The sequence below is a fragment of the Acanthopagrus latus genome, chromosome 9 (assembly GCF_904848185.1).
Source record: "Acanthopagrus latus isolate v.2019 chromosome 9, fAcaLat1.1, whole genome shotgun sequence".
In the NCBI taxonomy this organism is placed as follows: Eukaryota; Metazoa; Chordata; class Actinopteri; order Spariformes; family Sparidae; genus Acanthopagrus; species Acanthopagrus latus.
The window spans coordinates 5816500-5840304 of NC_051047.1; the positions used below are offsets into that span (position 1 = coordinate 5816500).

The window sequence follows — 23805 nt, forward strand, 5'->3', positions numbered from 1 at the left end:
CTGCCTCACCAGGGACAACATCACATCAGTAACTCAGACCTCAGTGTGTTTTCTGTGCCACACAGCACACTCAGAATGACACTGTCCACATTTTTGTTTGAGTAGATAAAATATTATTTTCTTTTAATTACATTGGTGAATAAGCAAAGAAACGCACAGAGTAGAAGAAAATAAATATATTGCTACAAATATACATACAGAAATCGGAGAGTAACAAAACAGGACCTAGACTGGATGGATTACACAAGTTTTGTCATGTTGATGGATTTTCCAGACGAGGAAAAAAAAAACAGAACAGTGAAACGTTTTTTTTTTTATTGTTTTGGCTCTGTGTCCCGACACTGAATCTAAGATGAAGAGGTGACAGCGAGGTTGAACTGCAGAATTAGAGTTTTAAAGATGTTTCAGGGCGTTTACACCCATATCGGGTGAACAGCGAAGAACATGTAGTCCGTTCATCTTTGGGAGGAACATCATGTCCTCAAAGTGTTTCTGTAACGTCTGCACACTTATCACACATCAGCACTTTGACCTCACTGTGATTCATTTTCAATCCACAGAGCAGAAGTACAGAGCCAAAACAGAGCCGTCCAAATAGTTTCACACTACACATTCAGCACATCTATGTACATACTGTAGGCCAAAGTAACTCAGATGTAAGGCAAAGATGATCAATCTGACGGAGTCTAAGACATCTCACTCCTACACTAAAAACTGAACCCTCAGTGAAAAATCCTCTTTATTCTGTAACATTTGTTTTGTGCTGAGGAGCAACAAGACTTTAAGTGATTTGGTTCTGTGGTGAAACGTTGTGCTCTTGCCTTTGAAAAGGTAACAAAAGAAGGAAATGTTCCAACAACTCAGTGAAGAGGGCAGAGGGTCGGAGCTGTCACTCCGGCAGCAGGTCGTCTCCCAGCTCTTCATCTGCAAAGTCGTCATCCTCCCCGCGCTTCTTGGCTCCCGTCTTTGGTCTCTCCATCTGAGGGCCCAGCGGGTCAACATATGAAGCGTCTGCAAATGAGAAGATGATTTTATTGACCATACAAGTTAAAGAGCATTTCTATGTACGCTCTTAAAGATCTACAAATGTGGTGTAAAGCAGCAGCAAATGAACACCATGCTGTTAAGGGCAACTTAACGTCTGCTATCTGAGGTGCTGATGACTAAGACAAGTAACTTGGCACATTTAACTACCTGTAAGCCCTTCTTCATATCAAAAATATATCATTCACAGAGTGTGAGTGGTATTTCAGTATTGCTGTATTATAGCTGCTGTATCTTAAGTATGAGGACAGAGAAGGGGGAGGACGGTGGTCGTTATCATGACAGAAGTATACGGTCGAAAATAAAAAACACAATAAAAGGTTGAATAAACTGTGTAGTGTTAGGGTTCGTCCTGCTGCCTCTGGATACATCCAGCCCAGCCCAGGAACAGGCAGTAAGAATAACTGGAATAATGATTTGAAATCAGCCAACCTTCTCGCTGATGGTCTCATTTACTTGTGCAGGTCATACAGAGATGTCAGTGTTACATTGAGAACTGTTTCAAAACCAGTTAATAACTCTTTGTAGTACGTTCAACCTGCTGTTAGGCTCCTATGTGGATGGGAAGTCCTCATCCATCTACAATCATCCCTTAAAGCATCTTCAGCAACTATGTTTCTCGGAGACATCTCTTAATCTTCGAAAGAATCTTCCTAACTTTGAGAGGTTTTTGGGAAACAAGGTTCTGATCTGTCTGAAGAATTTCAGTTATCCAGGTACAAAGTGTCTTTTATGCCTTTTCATTTATTTTTTCCTGTTCTTGTGTGTTTTATATAGTTTTGTATGCCTGTAAGATCTTTGAAACTTAAAAACATCAAAGTCCACAGCAACAGACGCTCCTCTCTACCACAGAAAACACTGCTCCTGAAATGCCGCGTCAGTAGTCCCGCCTTTAATTCTGTGACTTTCTGACATCACACTACATCACCATGTCACATATTTGCGTGATGTATGCCTGGCGCCGTGGTTGGGAGGCAACAACTTATTCAGTGCAGCTGCTCTGTTGTTGTTAGCGGTGCTGGCTCAGGCACATGTTAGCTGACCAATTAGAGAGGCCTAGGTATTTGGGAAGGGGATCTTAAAGAGACAGGAGCTAAAACAGTGTCTTGAGGAATACAGAGCTGCAGCACAATTGACAGACTTTTTAGTACTAAAGCATATAAACCTGTTCTTAAATGATTAACCTAAAAATGAGCAGAATCTCATTAAAGTGTTATTTAATTGTTTGAAAATGCAACAAAAAGATACACACTCTGATTGTGTTTTGTCATTCTTTGTGCTTACAACTGTTAACAGCGACTAAAACTGCGTTTTTTTTATGGCCAATTATGGAAAAAAAAGTGAAACTCAAGAAAAAAAGGGATAAAAAAGAATATCAGTGGAGGGTTTATATCATGTAACTGATTTCAGAGGAGAAGTGAAAGTGCAACAGAGGAAAAAACTGTTTGCTCACCTATTTCTTTGGGGCTGCTGGCCTCATAGGGCTCATTGGAACCAGGAAGTGACCTCATCTTGGCGCTCAGTCGCTCTCCTTTAGTGCTGCTGCTGCTGTGGCTGCTATCTGCACAGAACACACAAACACACACTCTGATGAGCAAACGTACTGAATTATTATCCTTTAAAAGCATCAGCCATAAAACTGCAAGGCTCTTGCACATTTTGAATTTCAAAATTATGTTTTGTTAACGCTTCTTAACATTATCAAACTGTACGTTGTAGACACTGTAAGCTGAAATGGAAGCCATGCGGTTATCCAGCTCCATCCTGAACAATTTCAGACACAACCAGACGGAGTCACAGCTTCACAGAGGTCAAACTGAAGACAAGTTCGTTTTCTCACATTCTGAAAAGTCAACATGGTGGAGATGTGAGAGTTTCATCTCACACAGACTGTAAGTTATGAATGTGTGTGTGTGTGTGTGTGTGTGTGTGTGTGTGTGTGTGTGTGTGTGTGTGTGTGTGTGTGTGTTTATTCTGTACTTTCATGATTCAAAATGATTCAACAATTCATTTGAAACTTTGTAAAATAACATAAAAGCAGCACCACACTGATTTAAACCAGACAGGTCACTGAATTTAAATGAGGTGAAATGCTCCACACAAGGCAGAGATCCATTTTCTCTTGTTATCCTCCTTAACATCAGGGTAGTTTGATGCATCTCACACTAATAATTCCTGTCATCCAACAACTGTTTGAACTGTAATATACTGAGGTTCCCTGGAAGGATTATTTTTAAGGTACCAAAAGTATTCCAAAATAATACATACAAAGTATTACGGGTGGTTAATCAGCCCAATTCAATTCTGATTATTGAAGTCTCGATTTGATTACAAATCGATTTTCGATTATTAATGATTATCGATTCGATTTTCGATTATTAACGATTCGATTTTCAGTTATTAATGATTATTGATCTTCTATTTAACGTCAGTCAGCCGCTGAATTAGTTTACTTCTCTTTTGAGTAACACCTCACAGCACCTTGTATAGTGTAACTGTAATATCAAAATGATTATTTTTGACTTTGTTTTAAATGTAGTCTTTCACTGTTAAAAGAAAGCTGCCAAGCTCAGCAGCCAGACTCATGTTAGAAGCATTGATGGTGACGAGAACCAGGTCGTGTTTCTCTATTCCCCACTCATCTGCTGTAGCTCTCTCTGAAGCACGTAGGACATTAGCTGCCATTAACTGCTGACATAATGAGCTGTAACAGTCACGTATGAGACTGCAGCTCTGGATGTCCAGGCATCGCAGGTCATTGCATTGCACGGAAAGCTTTGTCTCCTTGTAAAGATTTGGAATCGATTTAAGCGTGAAAAAGCTTCTGGATGGAATAACATATCTTGGCTCCAGACTGTGGACCATGTAGCAGAAGCCAGTAAGAGCAGGACTCCAGTTTGTATAACAATTTTTAAAAAAAAGAAGCTTTTTTTAAATCAGTCTTTGGAAATATAACAATCAACTCATAATCGTCAATATCATAATCGTGATTAATCAATAATTGATTTTTTTCACCGTCCCTACAAAGTATTGATATAGATCAATAAAAAACTATGTTCATTACTTGTGTGGTTGCATCTTGCAATGATAATGTGCAGTTGTGACAGAATCATTTGGGAACCACAGGCTCTAAGTGACAAGTAATATGCTTCAGCTCAGCCTCACACCAATCCATCTGAATTTCTAGTGAACATTTTTTTTTTCCACCAAATCTTAAATCATAATCGCCCCCACAGCAATGTGGTAATTGCTTTACGACAACGAAAACCGTGACAATATTGCATGCTACACGAGTGTCTTTAAGCTCAGCTCAGATCCCTCATCATCTTAGACACAGAGCTGCTACTGCTCACTCTTCAACATGTAATAAAGAAAGTGTGTGTGTGCGCGCGTGTGTGTGTGTGTGTGTGTGTGCGCGCTTGTTACAGGCTCAGATGACAGGCTGACAGAGCGATCTACTGCACTGAAGGACAGACATGATTACAGACAGCAGCAGCCCACATCTGGCTGCCAGGTAGCCTTGGAAACTGACGAGCACAGAGACAGAAAGCTGGAAAACAGGAAGGAGGAGGAGGCCCCATATTCTACCTTCCTTCAGTCCCAAACATCGCACACAAGGCCCTCACATACTGCTGGCAAACTGAAACCTCTGCCTTTTCTCATTTTTCTTTTCTTTTCGTGATGTTTTTTTTTTTCCTTTATAAAACACAAGTGGGAGACATGGAAAAAGAGCGATGACACAACAGGTTGGACGCCAGACTTTAAATCAATTGTGCCTAACAGTTTCCACAAAAAAAAGTTTCAAAGCAGTTTTTTTCTCAGCAGCACAGAAGCATTAATATTTCTGTGAAGGTTGACAACAACATCGATGAGTCAACTTTAAGGCTTTTGCAACTCACATTCCAGCCCAAACTTGTTCGGAAAAACACTAGAAGATCTTAAAGGGTCAAATGTAACGACAACAAATGCTGACAAACAGCTGTTTATTGATATCAACACTGCAACTCTAGACTTAATTTGTTGGGCAGAGAGAACAAGAACACAAAAGTTAACAGTTAACAGTTAAGAGAAAGAAGAGAAATAAGGCAATTGTGGAAAACATTTAGGCACATGCCAGATCCTGCACCTCTGTCTTGCTCTGTGACAGTCATTTGACCAGTTTCACATGTAAGAATACTGCAGGTCTGAATGCATGAGAAAACAGACAGCACCGACACACACTCAACTTACAGTGCTGCAAATACGCAGACTTTACAGAAAAGAGGGAAAACTCTCAGGTGCTCTTGAGGTTTTCTCAAATAACTGACAGAGGTTTGGGTGATCCCTCCTCCTCCTCCTCCTCATTGCAAACACTGACCGCAGTCCAACATCACAGCTGCCTGACAGCCAAGATTTCTGGAGCAGTTTCAGGTGTTTTGATGGAAACACTATACTTACGTTTCATAACTTGAGTGTTTATCCACGGAAAACTGTTCTAAGGGCTTAATTCTGCTCTGCCAGAGCACAATGCTCAAAACTTCACTCAGATCATATTCAGTATTAAAAGGATTTGTTTTAATTTCAAGTATGATGCACTATAAAAAACATAATACAAAAGGTGAGGACTCTGGTATAAAGACAGTGAAACTGTGTGCGTTTTTCCATGTTTCTATTAAAATGTGCATCATTGGCTGAGGGACCAAATGTGCCACATAAGTAGTTTTGCACATCAACACATTTAGCATTTCTCATGGAAAGTGAAAGACGCATTGCACACTGCACACCTCCAAATTTTAAATGTAGCAGTGACATTTTTAGGCAAACCTGCTGTTCATCAGACTCTAATGAAGAGAGATAGAGATACTAAGACTTTAGATGACAAGCAGTCAACTTCACAGACACACAGTCACTGTCTGGTGAAGAGCAGGTTGGCTCAAAATATCACATCCTTAGTGCATTTAATAATTTGGAATATGTGAGCCCTGCAGTGTGTGAGCTGTCTTTCTCTTTTCATATTTTGCTTTTGCTTCGACTCGACGGACACCTTTCACATATTATCTAATCCGCCTAATCAAACAGCTGATAACTGACTTTTTGAGAAACACAGTTACTATAAAAATAAATAGCCATGAGATAAATGCAGGAGGTTTATGTGATTGATTAACAGATTGATTGAGTACAGTTGCTAACATGGTTCCCAAATCTAAATATTGAATGTTGTCAATTCTTGTGGAGACTAATACTACAAATACTGATTCTCACTTTCATACTTGAGATGTTGGTTAAGCTGCAGAGTGTTCACAGATGTTCGAAACCCACTCTGGACAGCAACAAATGGGAAATTATTTTAAAGAAACACGAAAGTTCTACTTTTTTTTAAAAAAAAAAAAGCTCTTGTTGTCCAAGTGTTCTGAAGTTACAGACTTACAGCTTTTTGAGTGATAATCTTACATACCTCTCCCTGAGTCCAACAGCGGACTAAGTTGTTTTGACTCAGGTTGAGATTCTGGACAGCAAAGAGGAAGCAGCGTGAGAGTACAGATAGAGAGAGCCAGAGAAGCAGAGCAGCAGAAAAACAAAAACAAAGAAAGAGAAAAGAAAAGATTACAGAGTCAGACTGAAAAGAATTCTGCACAAACAGAGAGAAATATAAATAGCACAGAGAGAAGCGGTGACACTAGCGTCGGTGCATTTGTGAGAACTAATTTGTATGCATTTTATAACCCTCTCACCTGCTTTAACATCCATCTCTGACGTGCCGTAAGAAAGTAAAAGAAGGGTTTGGGGTTTAGATAAACAACTTAAAGCATCACAACCAATATCCAACAACGCAGTGGAACACACGTGCTGGAGGGTGTTGTAAAAAGCTTGACAGATAAGTTTGCTCTGGCAGTACAAAACACAGTGAAACAGTAAAAGCACACAAGTTTAAGGTTTTCTAATCTGATCTGTCAGGACACAGGGGAGTAATCACAGTGCTGGCCGAGTGGAGCAGCAGGCACATTAACAGGTGCCTGATGTATGTATCTAACTACACTACAGGACGTTTAACTGCCCAAGCGAGCAGAGCTGGGTCTCGTTACAGTTTTTGGCAACTTTCTAGTTTGTCTGGACTGCATTTAAAATCTGCTGATGAGCCAGCTTTCCAGCGTTGGAGCCAGTCTTCAATATGTGTCTGTATTTGTTGTGGATGTGTAGTGAAGGGAAGCTGAGACTGTGAAAGTGTGTCTTATCCAGTTTCTGCTGTTACTTTCAGCATTTACAGGTTACCTAAACAGTCTTAACTTAGAAAGACATGAGGCTGGATGTAGAAATTAATTCAACCAAGAAGGACCGTTATTCTGTTCTGGAGATCCATCAAGGATTAGTTCCTTTTAAGGACTTCAAAATAATCAGAATATGACTCTGGTCGTGACTCAGTGTGGTGTATCGAGGTATACCCATGATGGTGGCCTTCTTAGGGGAGCTGAGGACAGGTGTGGAGACGCCTGCTGCCCAGCAGCATGTGTGAGCAACAGGTAGAGGAGAGAAGGAAGTGATGACATGATGATAATGAGCTGAACAGCACTGATGAGCCTTTAAACTCTGACTCCAATTAAAACCACCAGACATAAATACAGTAAATGACCTGAGCATGTTTATGTATCTGCTGGAAAGATAACTAGTTTCAGTACTGATGTCAAAACAAAACTTTTATAAAGCCTTACTGTGAGGAGTAGAAACTAAAAGATCTAACTAAATAAACAAGCTGTCTTTGTTTTCATGACTGAATCAACTGAATGACAAACTGACCCTAAAGGACAACACAGTTCATACTGTTTTACTTTGTTTAGACCCTGCCACCTTCAAGCTTCAAACAGTATTCTGAGACCTTATTTTCACTCTGAGAACAGATAATGGAAAAAAAACACATTCATCGTTAATGCATCATTAATATTGTAAATATCAAAATTAAGTCTGATTTTCTTTCTCTATACTTCACAATGCCCTTTTGAGAAAGAGGCAAAAATATTCAAAGATAAGAAGTTAACACAAGCAGCAGTGCAAGAACTTTTCTAATAGTGTCTTAAAAAGAAACAGAATGGCTCAGTTCTAGCTTTTCATGTTGAAGTTTTCAAAACTTCTGCTATGAGCACATTTAAAACTAAAAGAGCATTGAGGTCTGGAACACAGCCCTACTTGCACTAACAATATATGCACTCATGCTGGTGTTAGGGACCGTGTATATACAGAAGGTGTTACAAAAGGTGGAGTAATGTTTCACCTTCCAAACATTTTCAGAACTACACGTTGACTCACCAGCGCTCCCGGCGCTGCCCTCTCTGCCTTCTCGGCGACTTCTGGCACTGCCGTCACGCCCCGACTTTACCCTCTGCAATAAGAGAAAAGGAAGGGGGAGGGACGGGGACATCAAAATCAAATTATAGACAAAATCAAAATTTAAAATGTAATAAAAGCATGCACTCCAAATGAACGGGCAGACACATTTCACCCTTAATTTTCTGATCCCGGTAATTCTTCCCAAGACTGAGCCTGTGAACTCTTCACCTCTCTCTTTATTCAGCTTCCCCTCTGTGTCACATACCTTATGCTAGTTTTATTGGCAAGAAAAAAACGTCTAATTAAAAGCTAACCAGAAACATTTTAAAGAAAATTCCACTGGAATTTGACAGTGTATAAATGTCACATTTAAAGAAGTCTGACATTTCCAGTTTGCGCTGAATAAACTCGAGGAGTGCAGGGCAGAGGCACGACTACAATGAGCAGTAAGCAACATGATGGATAAATATAAGAGAACATGGATATGGGTATTTCCATTGTGAAGTTAGACATTTAACATAAACACAACATAAGCTAGAGAAGTAATTTAATCTTCTTCACATTAGTTTTTGGTTCTAATCATTCTCTTACTCATCACTACATACACTCAGCAGTTATATCCATAAGATCAGCTGTCTTCTGCTGTCAGTTTGGAGAATAAGAGAATAATGAGTCAACCCTCTGGCTCTGTCTGGGTCTCTGTCGGACTGTTTCTCTGCTCCAACAGCATCTCTGGGCTCATTTAAAAGCAGCTGCTTGTCATTTGATAAAATCATCTTCCTCATCTGTTCCTGGCACTGATGAATATCACCACAGGACCAAGGCACACTGCTCCGTTACTTTGAATCTCCCCCTCTTTAAAACTTGACTGACCCCAAAAACACTGACAGATCAAAGGCCCGTCATGAATTTTGAACTTGGAACTTAAGTTTTTGAGTCACCATCAATAGCAGATATTGCATCCTTTAACATAACATTGTACAGCTGAATTAATTTAAAGCAGCTACAAGGAACCTTGATTCTTTGATTTTGGCGCCCCCTGTGGACAAAAGAGTTACGAAGACCATGTCTTCCTGTGGTAAAGATCTGGATCTGCCTAATGCAAGAATTTGTTTTGGAAACAGGTGAAAGAACAGGCAACATATTATTAATACTATTTTTCTTTTTTTAAACACAGTTGTTTGCAGGATGCATGGCAGTGAAATAATGTTTCCATTTGTGGTTACATAAGACTAAGGGCGCATTCACACTTAGCCCAGTTGCTCTGACTGTGCAGAAGCACGACTGTCCCTCCTTCCCATGGATGGCCTGCACTCCCATTGCTCCGACCGCAGGAACATCACAGAGAACATGACTGTTACTTTAATGACATTGCACCTATTTTGTGTCATTTCGGTCATAGACAGCCCTCTCACATTCCAGGATTTCTTGATTATACAGTGCAGCGTAATACATGATTATAGTTCATGTCCACGTTGCGCACCTATGTTTGTGTTCGTCAATGTGCAACTGTATCTTGCCGAAGCACAACTCTTCCGACTGTTCCAGGGCCAAGAAAGTAAGTAAGGTACGGAGCTCTCATACTTATCAAACAAACAGGACCTCTAGGACATGCTTGGGCATGGTACGGATTGCTTAACGTGAGAGCGCCCTCAGTGCCACTTATACACCTGAGTTACATGAAGTCCTGCAGCGTACAGTTTCAGTTGCTTGGTAATAGTTATTCTGTTGATCTTAAGCATACATTGTCAACAATCTCTTTACATCCTTGCTATTACAATCCCTTTGGAGTAACAGAAAGGCCAAAACCATAAATCACTAATAAGACAACAGACATGACAGAATGATCTGTGATCCTGGAATAACCATTTAAAAGGGTAACTCTTGGATATGACTACTAGATATGTAAGTAAGTCTTTTGTGCCTCCAGAGGGCGATGTGGGAAGTCTGATAAATGTCCTCAAGTAATGTCACTTGTGGCACAATCAGATGGGACTACAATATATGTAATTCCTGCTTTTGGCTAAGTGCTTATCCAAGAAATGTTTTATCAGATTTCGAGCAAGAATGCGTGGGGAAAAAATGATGATATCTCTGGTTATGCTGCATCGCCCTAAATCCTTTTTATTTAAACTGTCAATCATGAATTGGACAATTTGAATGCTGTGCAATGCAAAAAAATGGTGTACTCTTTCAAGACAAAAATGACAAGACATGAAAATGAGAATACAAAAGTGAACTAAAGAGTATGTTAGTTTGCGGTATATTCAATCACATCTTGCAGGATAATATTCAGGCTGACTCATTTTCACACATGTCTAAACCAACCGATCTAGAGACATGCACATGTCCAGTTATTCTAACAAGTAAAACACAGGCTTCATTTCCACAATCAGAGAATCCAACAAAAATTATCCAGTCTGGCTACAATCAAACCACTTAACTTATCCATTCAGCTGTCACAGGTGACACTGAACAACTCAAACAACTGCATGTCACATCAGACATGGGGACAACTTTCCAAACACAACAATGGTTTTAAATGAGCCAGAATAACTGAAAACCAGGTGTGAAACAGCTGTATAGCATCTGCTTTCCTCTGAATATTTCATGGAAAATCAACAGAAGAGAAAAACAGCTGGTTTTTTTTTCATGCATTTCTGGAGCTGCAGTGAACACTGACCCTTTTTATGGCAAAAGGACACATAAATGTTTTCAATCAGAGCGTTGTTGTCCAGGCACTGAGGACAGGACGCCGAGACATTGGTGAGGAAAAGATGATGAATGAAAGCTCACGAAAGGTCTGAAACATATGACTGCAAAGCAGGCAGGTCATTCACGAGGCTGCATACTGTCTTTGAAAGAGTGTAGCTGCTTTTTTATGCTATCATATTGTATTTTTGTCAGTGGCATAACGATGCCCTAACTCACTGCTATTGTTTTTTCCATACTATAAGATACCATAAGATATACTCTGTTTATTCCAAACAAAGTGCAAATGTGAAAAAACACATAACTTCCTCTGTCTATCAAATTCCCGGGATAGCAAGTAAAAAGAAAACTGAAAAGGTGTGACAACCTTTATAGACATACCTGTTCTCTGATCTCCTTCATCTTCTCCACCTTCTTCAGCTTGGTGGTGTATTCTTGCACTTCCTTCAATCCCATGTCCGTGCACAGCCTCACCAAGAAACGCAGGCCTGGACAAACACAAAGATCATTATTTTCCTCACAATTGGATCAATGGATCATCTACAGTTGGTGAAGAGTTCTGTTGAAAACTGTCTAACAAATAGGATGAATTACATTCAACGTTTTCTGGAAACTTGCGGTGAATGTCTTTATATGTTTCCAGAGCTTTCTGGTAGTTTCCTGTAAAAACAAAAAAAGAAAAAAAGAGAAAAGGATGAGATAAATTCATCGCTAGTCTGTTCAGAAAAAGAAAGAGTAAGTAAATGGTTCTTAAGCTGTTAAGTGTTTCTCAAATGTATCTCCTCACAGTCAGTGAAGGCACGACTGAACTTAAATAAATCACAATAAACCTTCATCAAGCTGCTTGCTAGTGGCTCATGGAGACAACATGTTTGGGAGGTGCAATGTGGCGTAAATCATTTATTCTGGTGTTCAGTATCAAAGTGGCAGCAACCAGGTGGTAACATACAACTTAACTGCCATGAAAGCTTGAGAACAGAAACATTCTCACCACTTCTCCTGTAGCAGCTCGCCACCATTAGCTGCCACTTCACCTGGGTTGGTCTGAAAAACACAGCAGGAAAATATCCAGTCAATAAGAACGCACAACCCTGCACTTAACTTTTTAATACTAAGTCTCTTTGTTCTTTACCAGAGAGGTTAAAAGCTCTGAATTCAGCTGGAAGGAAAACAAAAGCAAATCATCTGTCCACTTATTTTAATAAAGTAATAACTTCCAGATGAGAACAAGCCACACTGTTGACGAAAGAAGACTAAAACCACATAAAAATAAGATGAAATAAGATTCCAAACAATTAATCATTTCAGAAAAATTTTGAACTAAACATTTCCTAGATAATTCTCAAAATGAAAAGTTCTTGGGATTTGACTGCACTGAAAACATACTACCAATTTCTCTGGCATTATGTTGGAGATGAGCAGCAAGTTTCTTAGATATGATCAGTTTTACACAGATCTTTCTGATTTGTTACATATCATGCCATTTTCTTTCTTTACTTACTGTATGAGTGTGGCTCTTTCAAAATACTGAATGGCCTTCTCACAGAACTGTGTCTCGATGTAGTAAGCCCCGAGCCACTCAATCACATCGATGTTGGAGGGGAAGTACCTGAAGGACTGGACAGCAACATCAGTACACTTAAAGGTGACCAAACACCAAATGTTAAGCCAATTCATTTGTCCATAGACAGAAAAACATTTAGTTATTCTCCTTGTACCTCGTAGTAGTGCTGGAAAGCCTGAGACTTGTCACCCTCGCTATCATACAGCTCTCCCAGTTTGGCCAGTGTCTGAGGATCAGTGGGAGTCACACTGACGACCTGCATCAGCCACTCGATTGCCTGCTGGGGATCTTCCAAAAGCTCATAGATGAAGCCAGTGAGTCAAGGACCAACAGAAGCTCACAGGTTTGAATCCCTACATTAATCTTCCCAGCAACATCTACTGAAAATTGAAGCAGTTAACCCATTTGACACAGACTAAACACATACATAATAATGAACAACAAATCACATTTCTTATCATTAGGATACAGGTGTGCCAGCTGGTACATGACTTGTGCACTGTTCCTCAGAATGGCATGGAGCTTCAGGAAGCAGTCCAGAGCCTCCTCCAGACGATTCAGCCTCTTATATGTTAGACCTGGTACAAAAAGATAGGAGCCATGAACTGTATATCAACTTGGATCCTTAGCCAAGTCAATTGATACTCTCAGGTATTCCCCTAAAACAAAGGTGATAACTGAAGTCCATACAGAGTGCTTCATTTACTGTGAGTGGACATTTCTAACATCAGCTGCTCCAAACTTCTTAGATGCTTCCCGATTCTCTGGAAAGATTATGAATGATGCAAGAACACCAGTAATCAGAAATAAATCAGAATTCTCAATATAATAGACATAATAGATGTAAAAATGTGCATTGTGTTTACACTCTAAACTTAGATGAGTTAAATCTCATCTAAACTCTAAAACAAGTTTTTGGTGATGACAGATGACTGTGAGCCTAAATAATGGAAGTAAATTCATCTGCCTATCTTCATGATGGATGTTTACAACTATACTATGCTTTAGAAATGACACGAAAATCAGAACTTGTGATGCACATACATACACACACACACGCACTGACAATTGTTTTATAATCACAGTGTAAGCCTGTGAATCAGACTCATGAATTGAACTTTGACCACCTTTAATTGAGATAACTGCTGCCTTTCTGACAGTGACTCAACATTTTAGTTAATATCTGCATCATACAACACTGTGCTGTATCGTGGAGATGGATGTTACCCAGGTTGTACAGGGCCTCAGTGCAGGAGGAATCGTTTCTCAGCGCTTCTTTGTAGAACTCTGCAGCCTTCTCATAGTCTTGCTTGGCAAACACTGTGTTGCCCTTGTTGTTTAGTGCTGCTGGGTTGTAGCGATCAGCGTTCATGGCGAGGTCAGCGTATCGATCAGCTTGATCAAAATCTTTTTCCTGCAACAAGTGGGAGGATTAGAGGGGAAGCATCTACTGGTGACAGCAAACACCCACAGAGCCAATCTGTCATTGATCACTTGAACAATTTCTTGGCAAAAATAGCTGATTTTAATTACACATCACACTTGAGGGAATCTTTTCTCAATACTGGATGTATGTTATTCGGAGAAGCTTTTGACTGGTCAGTGAGAGGATCTTACCAGGTAGTACAGGAAGGAGAGGTTGGTGGCTGCTGCACTCTTCACCCTACTGTCCTTCTTCTCAAAAGTCTTGAGAGTTTCCACAGCCTGACAAAACATAACAAAAGGTGGTCAAGATAAATGTTACACAGCAATTCTGCCAATCTCCCCAGTGCATCACACGTACAGACAAAAAAAACCTATTTTTATATACACCTTAATTTTTAGAATTCCATACATTTTCCTGATGAAACCATGATGGGATCTGAAGCTTCAGGTGTTCATTATGAATAATGGAATCAATGTTTTTTTATTTCAGCAAATTTGACAATGTGTCAAATGTGTAGTTAAATGTATGTTTTGAAAAAATACAGTATATAAAACAGACCAGAAGGACTACGAACACAAAGTAAATCCAAGCATTATTATTAAGTTTAGTTAGTTTAGTTTAAAGACAAAGTCAGTGGCAGGATGCTGCAATAGTTTATCTAATGAGCTCAAGATAACTCAGACACAAGAGTACATGCGTATAATGACGCATTCAACTACTGGTAGTTCAGATGTACACAGAGCTCCAACGTGTTCAATATTAAAGAAACACATAGAGGATTATGAATTAATCACATGAATACATTGTCTTATTTTGCGAAACAACTGAAATAATTTCTGTCTTTTTTGTTTATGAAGCAGGTCCTGGTGCTATAATTACTGTGAAAATATCAAATCACTCAATCCATAGAGAAATGCACAGCCCTGTATTCAGAAACACTGCCTTTAAAAAAGCTATCAGGACTCCTGTAAGGTTGTGATGTAACAGCTATACAGTCACTGCCAGCAGATTTGAGGCTGTGGCCTGTGAGAGCTGACCAACTAGAGCAGACTGGGCTTTTTGGAAGCTTTTTAAATTAGGTACGAAAACGGAGCATTCACACAGAGGATGAATATAATATAATTAAACTAGAAAAATGCTAACATTTTCTAGCAGGCACCAATAATCTGTATGGAATGAGTATGATCCTGAAAATGGGCATTAATATGTGACCTATAAGAAATTACTTAAGCCAGAACTTGCTAATGGAATGGAATGTTGCTTCATCCCTCTTCTTTTCATATTGATTCAGGATAACGTTGCTATTGTTGTTAATCCAGCCAACAGGAACACAGTGGCTTGATTTGGGAGTTTTTGAGCTTACTTGTTTAAGAGAGGCAGGGGATATATGACTGGCTGAAGGGTGAGATGGTGGTTATTATTTTTTAAAACTGTATGTTTAATTTATTCAATATTGCAAATTTGGAGTTCCATAAATATAGTGTCAAGAAAGTTGGTTGGTGAAGTTTATAGAATTGGAAAAGTGTGATTAGTGTTCTACTATTGGCCTCAGAGACGCTCCTCTCAGCTCAGAGCTCAGTGGTATTTGCTTAATGAACGAACCATGATTATAATTTCCTTTCTGCCCTCAGATTTTCCTTTCTGGTCTGTGGGTTTTAAACCAGTAACTGCTTCTCCACCTTGTCTTGGCATCGCCGTTATTTGGAAAAGGCATGCTTAAGGAAGAACATGTTGGGGAAAATAACAGCACAATCTAAATGTGAACATGGAAATAGAAGACACACATACCTCAACCTTAGGCATGCAGATGGGAAAGAAACAAGACAAAAGCAAGACAAAATGGAGGGCAATGAGAAGTGGAAAGATTGATGCTGCACACTCATGAAACAGCCTTAACTGGAGAAAACAGACAGATATAAACATCCCTAGGCAATAACTGTATGGAGACACAATGTTGTTAAAAAGATGGAAAAAAAAACAAGGATAACAAAGACCAGATCATCCACATGTTATATATGTTTAAAAGGGAAATACCACTCACTTTGAGTGCAACTGCTACCCTGAGACACACAGTTTTTCTGAGCTTTAACTAGAGTACCTTTTCAGGTTCAGAATTGTGAACACTATTATACAACAGTCACAATAAAACATTTTTTTTTTTAAAAACAGGTACAGCAAATATGTTCGAAACAAACATTTCATGTAAATCCTCAAAACTAAAATCTCAATCACATATTATCTATATACAAAGGCATAAGGCAGTACATTAGAGACTTAGCACAGTCTGGCTCTAGATGTTGATCTAGATGTTGAAGTCAAAGGAGTGCAATAAAAAATATATATATATTTGTAAAGAAGCAAGAAAGATTGTGGAAATACAGTAAAGAAGAATATATAAATGAAAACAAGAATTAAGGAGTAAAAATAAACCAATTACATATAAAGAAACTAGTAAAAAGGTAAAATGTGATGACAACTGAAAAGTATAATGAAGAATGATTGTCAGCAATGCAGTTTATTTTTCTTCTTTATTTCTTTCTTCAGAAAGAAAGAAATGTGAAAATAAACTTAATTGCTGACAATTATTCATTGTTATATATTTCAGTTGTCTTTATATTTTACCATTTTACTATTTCATTATTCTTTTACAGATGTATTCTTTACTATGGCAAACCTGAAACTGCTCTAAGTGTTGTGACAGTGTGATGTAAGCTTTTTAGTTGCCCTTCCTTTGCTGTTACTGTGGCAACAAGCATAGCCAAAGCAGCGACAAGCTTTAATTGAGTGGTATTGCCCTTTATATTGTTAAGACAAACATTCACCTGGTTGAAGTCTTTCTGTCTGAGGTAGGTGATGGCCTTGTTTATCTCGAGATCATTGGCGAGCTCAACATACTGAGAACTCTTCACCATATCCACACACCTACAGAGAAACAACCATACATGTGCACAGTGTAATACTCATAACTGCATTATGTCACATCATATCATGCTACTGCAAATAAAATACATGGCATACATTTGTTTTATCTAAATTTGACCAAAACACCAGGTGCATGAGAGCTGCTCTGTAGCTTTTGTTTGATTTTGTAAGTAAATATGTCTAAGTTTCAAGATGATACTTGATGTTTATCTGTGGCTGCACACTGTATGCCCTCTGGTGTTAAAATGTTTGGATGAAAAACAAACACATCAGTGACAAACCAGTCAAATCCAGTTGCAAAAGAGGTTTCAATGGCCGGAGCAATGAGCTTGGCTGCAGTCATGATGTACTTCTCAGTCAGGACTTTTCTATGGACAGTAAACAGGGAGAAAACAGGAGAGAGATTTAGAAATGAATGGTACAAAATCCAAATATTTGAAAAAACAAAAAAACAACACTGTACTCTGATGCAGTGTGTTGTGTTTTGGTGGAGGAGAGGAGAAAGTCAAAGGTGTTTTGTTATTGAACACAACCTATGTGGCTTATGTGTTTGTGTGATGTGTCATTTTTCTCACAGATCTCTCTCCATCTGGTGAAGTTTGTCATTCTTGATGGCCTCGATGACCATATTTGAGTTGGTGTCATCCTGAGAAAGATGACAGGACAAGGTTCACATTAAGATGGTCCAGGAACCACATTTAACAATCCTGAGCACTTTGTTTTAAATATTATCCATTTGCATATGGTGTGTTTTGACATATACAAGAGAGAGCAGTAGTTCTAAACATTTGACAAGCTGCCATTAGGTTTCTCTTAGTCAAAGTAAGGTTTTATGAAACAAAACTGAGATTTTGTGCAGTTTTCTGCAGCTGTCAGCAGAGTTAAATCTCATTGAGATGCATTTTCAGCCAGGTAACAACTATGTGTGAGGCTTTTTGGACATTATGAATTATTGAAGACAGTAAGAGATATGTAATTCCTAAAAATTGTTCTGCACTAGATTATGTCAATACTGAACTGATGCAGATAATTGATTGAAGCATCGCTTGCAACAAGACAAAAAAGCTACAGTAAGAAGTTGATGTAAAGCAGATCTCCCAAAAAAATGTTAAAATCTCCTCAACAGCAAAATCGTCTCTTCTGAAAGCAAAGGAAGATGTTTAACTGTAATTGTAAAAGTGGGACCATTTAGATGAATAAAAATTCTAAACAATTAGCTTAAACATGAAATAAGATCATATCTGATCATTTGTTCTTAGCTATGTTGTTGTTTTTGTCCTACTATCATATGAGTGTGAAAAAAAATACTAAAAAGTTTGAGAACTGAAAAAATATTTAGTTGCCAGACTTTAGTGACTCCATAAACATCCAGGTTAAGAAAACCACTTGTTATTCTAGGAAAGTTGACATGAGTGATGTAGCTAATAGCTGGACAGATTAAGAACAGAGATCCAACTACAGAAACTACAGACGCATGTGCACACACACAAATAGATAAAGGGCTAATAACCTCTTTATTACATGCTATAAATTAAATTCATATACATATTAGTGTTACTCACATTAGATGGGATGTATTTGTCTTCATCATCAATGCCCAGAGGAACAGAGATGAGCTTCTGAAAGGCCTTCTTCATCCTCTCCCTGTCACCAATAGCATAGTAGCACAGGATGAGGTTGAAACCCGTCTTAATGTTGGGGCTCTCACTCATGATGTGCTCGAAAGACGTTATGGCATCGGAGTATTGGCCCATACGGACAAAGACCACGCCAATATTCTGCATTATCTTGATTCTCATTTCCTTGTGAGCGTTTGAGATCTGATCCAGTGCCATTCGGTAGAACTTGATGGCTTTAGGGTAGTTCTTCTGCTTGACATAGATGTTGGCCATGTTGACTTTCAAACGGCCTGAAGAGCAGCACAGACATAATTTAGGGGAAAAGCATTGGCGGAGACAAAAGGAAAACAAGACTTAAAAAATGTAAATGATTGGTGATGAAACAAAATAGCCAAAGGGCCAAAGAATCCAGGTTAAGCCTCCAGTCAGGTTTCTACTTCTTATGAGATGCTCAAAGCAATACTAGCTAGTAGTTACCAGTCTGTCTTATTTACCAGTGCAGTTTTTCCTTTCCATGTGCACCAGATTACAACACAATATTTAGGTCACCAAAATGCAGTAGTAAACTTTTTATTAAAACTGTCTCAGTTTTTGAACATATTGTTACCATGTTGATTATTAGTACTTGAGCACTGCACTGTCAAACCAGAATGAAAATTCGAACTTAATACATTTGAAACCAAGAGATTTTTCTTTGTGGATTTGAGGGCAGCAACAGTTTAACTACATCTGTAAGCAATACGAAGCTGAGGGTTCCGCTCACCTGCATTACTGAACATCTTGTTCTTCACAATGACCTGGTAGGTGTTTAAGGCCTCTGGATACATTTCATTGTTCACATACTGGTTGGCAAGGTTGAGCAAAACCTGGTAATGACAGAGATGTTCGATATTTTGAAACCAAATCATGGAAAACAGGCATGGAAGGCAGGAATTGATTCAGAGCATCCAACTCCAAAATTTAACCTGGCTTTGAAGACAGTAGGCTTAACCACTCAGCTGTATCAAGTTGGCAGAGGATCAAACTCCAGATACTGCCAGATGCTTCCTTTACTGTGTTTCCATCTAGCATGAATATATCACTTCATTTGAAAAGACAGACAATTCCCCCTGTTTTCTGAAAACACTTGTTGTGTAAAGAACATATAAACTAAATGTGACATGAGGACTCAAGAATAATAAAAAGGAGAATGCAAGCTTTCATTTACAGCAGCTGTTATTACTTTGCATTCCTAAGCAAATTTGGGCGGTGATATAGGGATGCAGAATAATATGATAAAAACATTTTAAAAATTATACTGTGATTATTTTGTCATATTACGATTCGGATATGAGTGACAATTAATGAGAATTGTTATTTTTGCATCACAGTTTTTAACTTCTACAAAAAAGCTATTGAAAATGTGATGATGTGATATTCGTTGGTGTGTTCCGGAGAACAAGATTTATGAGCCAGAACATCTCTGCAGCACTACAGTACCTCATTATGATGCTGTTTGTCACACACTTTTAACAAAAAACTGCCACTTCTGTCATTGGGATATTTCATTTAGCTATATTATAAACATGAATCAAATATATATTTGGATATATTCCCAATGTCCTAATTTGGTTGTAGTCTGTATAAAGACAAAAAATGCTTTATATTCTGTTAATTTTTTATCATATTTTAACTAATTGTGCAGCTTTAATTTCTTATTCTGTTTGATAATAAACTGGAGTTTGATAGTAAGCGCTTATCTCTAGAGCTGACAAATAGACAAGAATGCAGTGCAGCTAGGGTTAGGGGTTAGGCACAGCTACTATGCAGAATAAATGGCATTTTAAATGAGAATTGCTCGAGCTCTTGCTCTCTCTTTCGTACTTAGCAAAGCAAAAAACAAGAGGTCATTTTTTTCCTTCAGCAACTGTTACAGACCAGGCTTAAAGAGTGGCTTTCCCAATAGGTGGGACTAAAACTTCTTAGGCATATCATTTGATATTCAAACTTAATATTCGCCAGTTTTACTTACAGAGTAGGTGAGGTCTAAATTGATGTGGTCAGCATTGCCAGACTGTTCCCTCTGTCTCACCAGTGCTCTCTCTTTCTTCCCTGCCTCTTTGGCTTTTTCAAGAGCCTGTAGGGACAACTCACATGCACACACAAAGACACAACCACCACACATACACAGGTCAGAAGTTGTGACACCAGTCACGTCAAGTCCCTTGACAAAATGCATCTGCAATAAATGACAAAACCCTTTAAGAGAAAGCATTTGAATGATTCAGCTATAATGGATTTTTGTTGCACTTAATGACAATTACAAACTCAATCTCTTGTTTAATGATGCAATTGTCAACCTTTACATGTTAAGATAAATGAGTGTAAACTCTCCTGGTGCAGACAAATAAACAGGTTTCACATGCCTGCAGGGGGAGACAGAGACCTGAGGAGTGCTCACACAGACTGCTGATAATCATGAGATGGGAGGATGGTTATGGACCGTGGTTGAAATCCCTGCTGCTGTAACATTCCATTACACACACAAAGTTCACTCCACTTTTAGGAGCTCGGTGATCCCTGATAATATATCAATTATAAAATATGTCAGGGGGATTATTACCTTACAATCATGTTGCTGCCATCCACAATGTTCTTGTGTCCAGGGGATAGTTAAGTTAGAACACTGACTGTCATCATTATGTGTACAAGCATGTCCAGACTATAGCATGATATTGCCTGAAGAAAAGGGGTCTAACTGCCAAAGTTGCTGTCAGCCAACAAACAAATACAGTTATAATGTATAAATAAAAACAAAATGATTCAATATATGAAAGTGCACAGGGGTGACAAGAGTTTTATCTGGGGAAAGAATTGCTAGAAAATGTAATTGCCCTTTGACTTCACTCAGCCCAGTGTGCTGGAGTAAAGTGCTGACACAATGAACAAATTAATCACCATTTACTGCCTCACTGGAAGCCAAAGTATCCAAATCCACATAGCCATTATTACTAGCAGTAGGTTAAAGAATGACAGAGTCTGACCAATTGTAAGGCTCCTCTGCTCTGTGCCATGCAGCTCTCTTCTATCAGGTCATTCACTTTCTTTTCCAGGATCTTAATCTTCTCCTCAGGCCTGCAAGACAACACACACAGCAATACAATGGGTGATATTGTTGCTTGAAAGCAAAAGGTTTTTCCAATTCTGCTTCCCAAAACTTGTTTTTTTTTTTTTTTTTAGAGATGGTTCAGTCATGACTGAGTGTTGGAAACATGTTTTTTGTCATATCAATTGCTCATACATTTGCTTTGGACATAAGAATAAGAAATTTTATTATGAATGGATATGCATTTTTAGATCCTAGGTTCAAGATGTGATAGAGTACCTTTAAAAACCTACATGCAGGTACTTCTAACAGGACAGCACTAATCTTGAATGATGCAGGGACAATCTTTAAGAAACACTGGAACAGACAAATCAGTTTAAAGAGTGACAACTCACGTGTCCTCATTCTTTGCTTCAAGGGCAGGTGCAGGACCTCTGGACTGGCCCAGAGGGTCAAAGGTGGAGCCTGAAAATACAAATCATATTTATCATCAGTGTCACAGTAATACTATATTGTTTAAACAATAACAATCGGTCCTTATACATATACATGGAAGTTCATAATTATAAAGAGCTAAATTTCCACTTGTAATGAGCACTTGCCCTGCAAACATTGGTAATGAAGCCATTCAACATTGTTTTAGAATTCAAAAAATGAAACTACATAGTAAAAATTAATTAAATGAGAAGCCACAGAATCACCAGCTAAACCCTAGTCATGTGGTGAATCAAATCAACACCTGTAATTAAATCTCCAAAATAGATGTCATAGAAAATGTTTGCTTGAGCCTCCTTTGAACTCACCGCGGGTCAGGGAGGAGGTGTAACCTGCTGCTCTGACTGCAGTCATTGGTCGGGCTGCACCATCCTGTCACATTTGAAAAAGCAAATAATACAACAAAAAAAAAAACAATACAATATGTCATGATGGTTTGCTTCACATGCTTAATTTTCACCTTTCTGTTTTTTTAAACAAAAACAGAGCCATTATCCACGTTGAGCAGTATGTTAGGATGTATTGAACTTAAGTTACATACATACATGATCGTAAAGAGTAAAACCCATAACAAAACCTACTTTAAATCACTGAACCTCAAATTCTGAGATTAAAAACTGTCAACTAACACGTAATGAAAATTATGGAGGACCCTAAATGCATCATTGATTGATCAATCCAGCTCACCTGCACAGCTCCAGTCACAGGTCTGCCCATCGAAGAGACCATAGGAATCCGCGCCTTCATGAAACAAGTATGAGGTCATTGTGAGCGTTTGTTGTTTCTAATCCTGTAATTTGTTTTTGTGATAAGATCTGTATGTCTTTTTTGTGTCTTTTTTTCCACACAGAGCTCTGAAGAAAGTCTGTGGTGATCAAAGTGTTACACACTGCTCATCCTTTCAAAACTTTTATTAAAACAGAATTAAGTAAGACTCTCATTAACGACAAGACTTCTTGAGCTGCAAGGGTTTGCAAGACTTACTCCAAAGGACGTTGCCAAAGGCCGAGCTCCAATGGCAGTGCCAGGAAATTTGGCAGTCATCTGATTAAATAAAGGATAGTTTTTGATTAGTATTTGTTAATAAATAAGACATCTTTCCTCCCCAGGTCTCTCTCTCTCTCTGTCTCACTCACTCACACACACACACACACAATAAAATCATTACTTACCGGTGGTCTTCTTCCATGACTTGTCCTCACTGCTTGCTGGAAACCCACATCATTCTCCAACTCCTTGAAATCGGTCAACATTAGTCTTAATCCTTCTTTACATACCCAAATGTCCAAAACAGAAGTTAGGCACTGTGACCACTTAAGATAATTAATTTCAATTTCAAAGTATTCGTGTTGTCATTCGCCACCTCTCCAGATACTAGGATCGGTATCGTTAATTGTATCATTAGCTTTACACCTCACTGCAAACAGCATTGAGCTATCGGCCAACTATAGGGCTAGCTAGTTGACGTTAGCATACTCACCTCAGAGTCAAATGTTGGATTATAGTCGTTGTAACCGGAATAAAGATCATCCTCCTCCATGGCCAGGTGCACGTTTTCCATTTCTCTCTCTCCAGAGAGTCTGTATTATACGAAAAAACAGCAACGATGGCTTGTTGTCGTTTTATGAATCAATCCCAC

General features: G+C 38.7%; 1 protein-coding gene and 1 long non-coding RNA gene across 2 annotated transcripts; one reads left to right on the top strand and one right to left on the bottom strand.

Annotated features, from left to right (window-relative positions):
- Window positions 1-94: 94 nt before the first annotated feature.
- Window positions 95-23805, bottom strand: ift88 (intraflagellar transport 88 homolog). Its single transcript, XM_037108736.1, has 24 exons — window positions 23647-23805; window positions 23339-23401; window positions 23151-23210; window positions 22854-22907; window positions 22475-22538; window positions 22067-22136; window positions 21610-21700; window positions 20598-20702; window positions 19350-19452; window positions 18530-18876; window positions 17543-17613; window positions 17249-17335; window positions 16868-16967; window positions 14237-14323; window positions 13847-14033; window positions 13089-13197; window positions 12774-12924; window positions 12557-12672; window positions 12047-12099; window positions 11650-11715; window positions 11437-11543; window positions 8323-8395; window positions 2498-2605; window positions 95-1011 (listed from the first exon to the last, which is right to left on the bottom strand). The coding sequence occupies exons 1-24, from the start codon at window positions 23725-23727 to the stop codon at window positions 890-892; spliced, it is 2475 nt and encodes an 824-aa protein (XP_036964631.1). The 5' UTR covers window positions 23728-23805; the 3' UTR covers window positions 95-889.
- Window positions 22838-23274, top strand: LOC119025314. The gene is made up of 2 exons (XR_005076779.1): window positions 22838-22920; window positions 23017-23274. It is a non-coding gene; the product is annotated as an uncharacterized LOC119025314 (long non-coding RNA).

Coding starts and splice junctions, on each gene's coding strand:
- ift88 (XM_037108736.1), bottom strand. CDS start 23,727: ATGGAAAACGTGCACCTGGCCATGGAGGAGGATGATCTTTATTCCGGT. Junction 20,703..21,609: donor GCAGAGGAGCCTTACAATTG/GTCAGACTCTGT, acceptor TTGTCCCTACAG/GCTCTTGAAAAAGCCAAAGA. Junction 11,716..12,046: donor GAGCTGCTACAGGAGAAGTG/GTGAGAATGTTT, acceptor TTGTTTTTACAG/GAAACTACCAGAAAGCTCTG.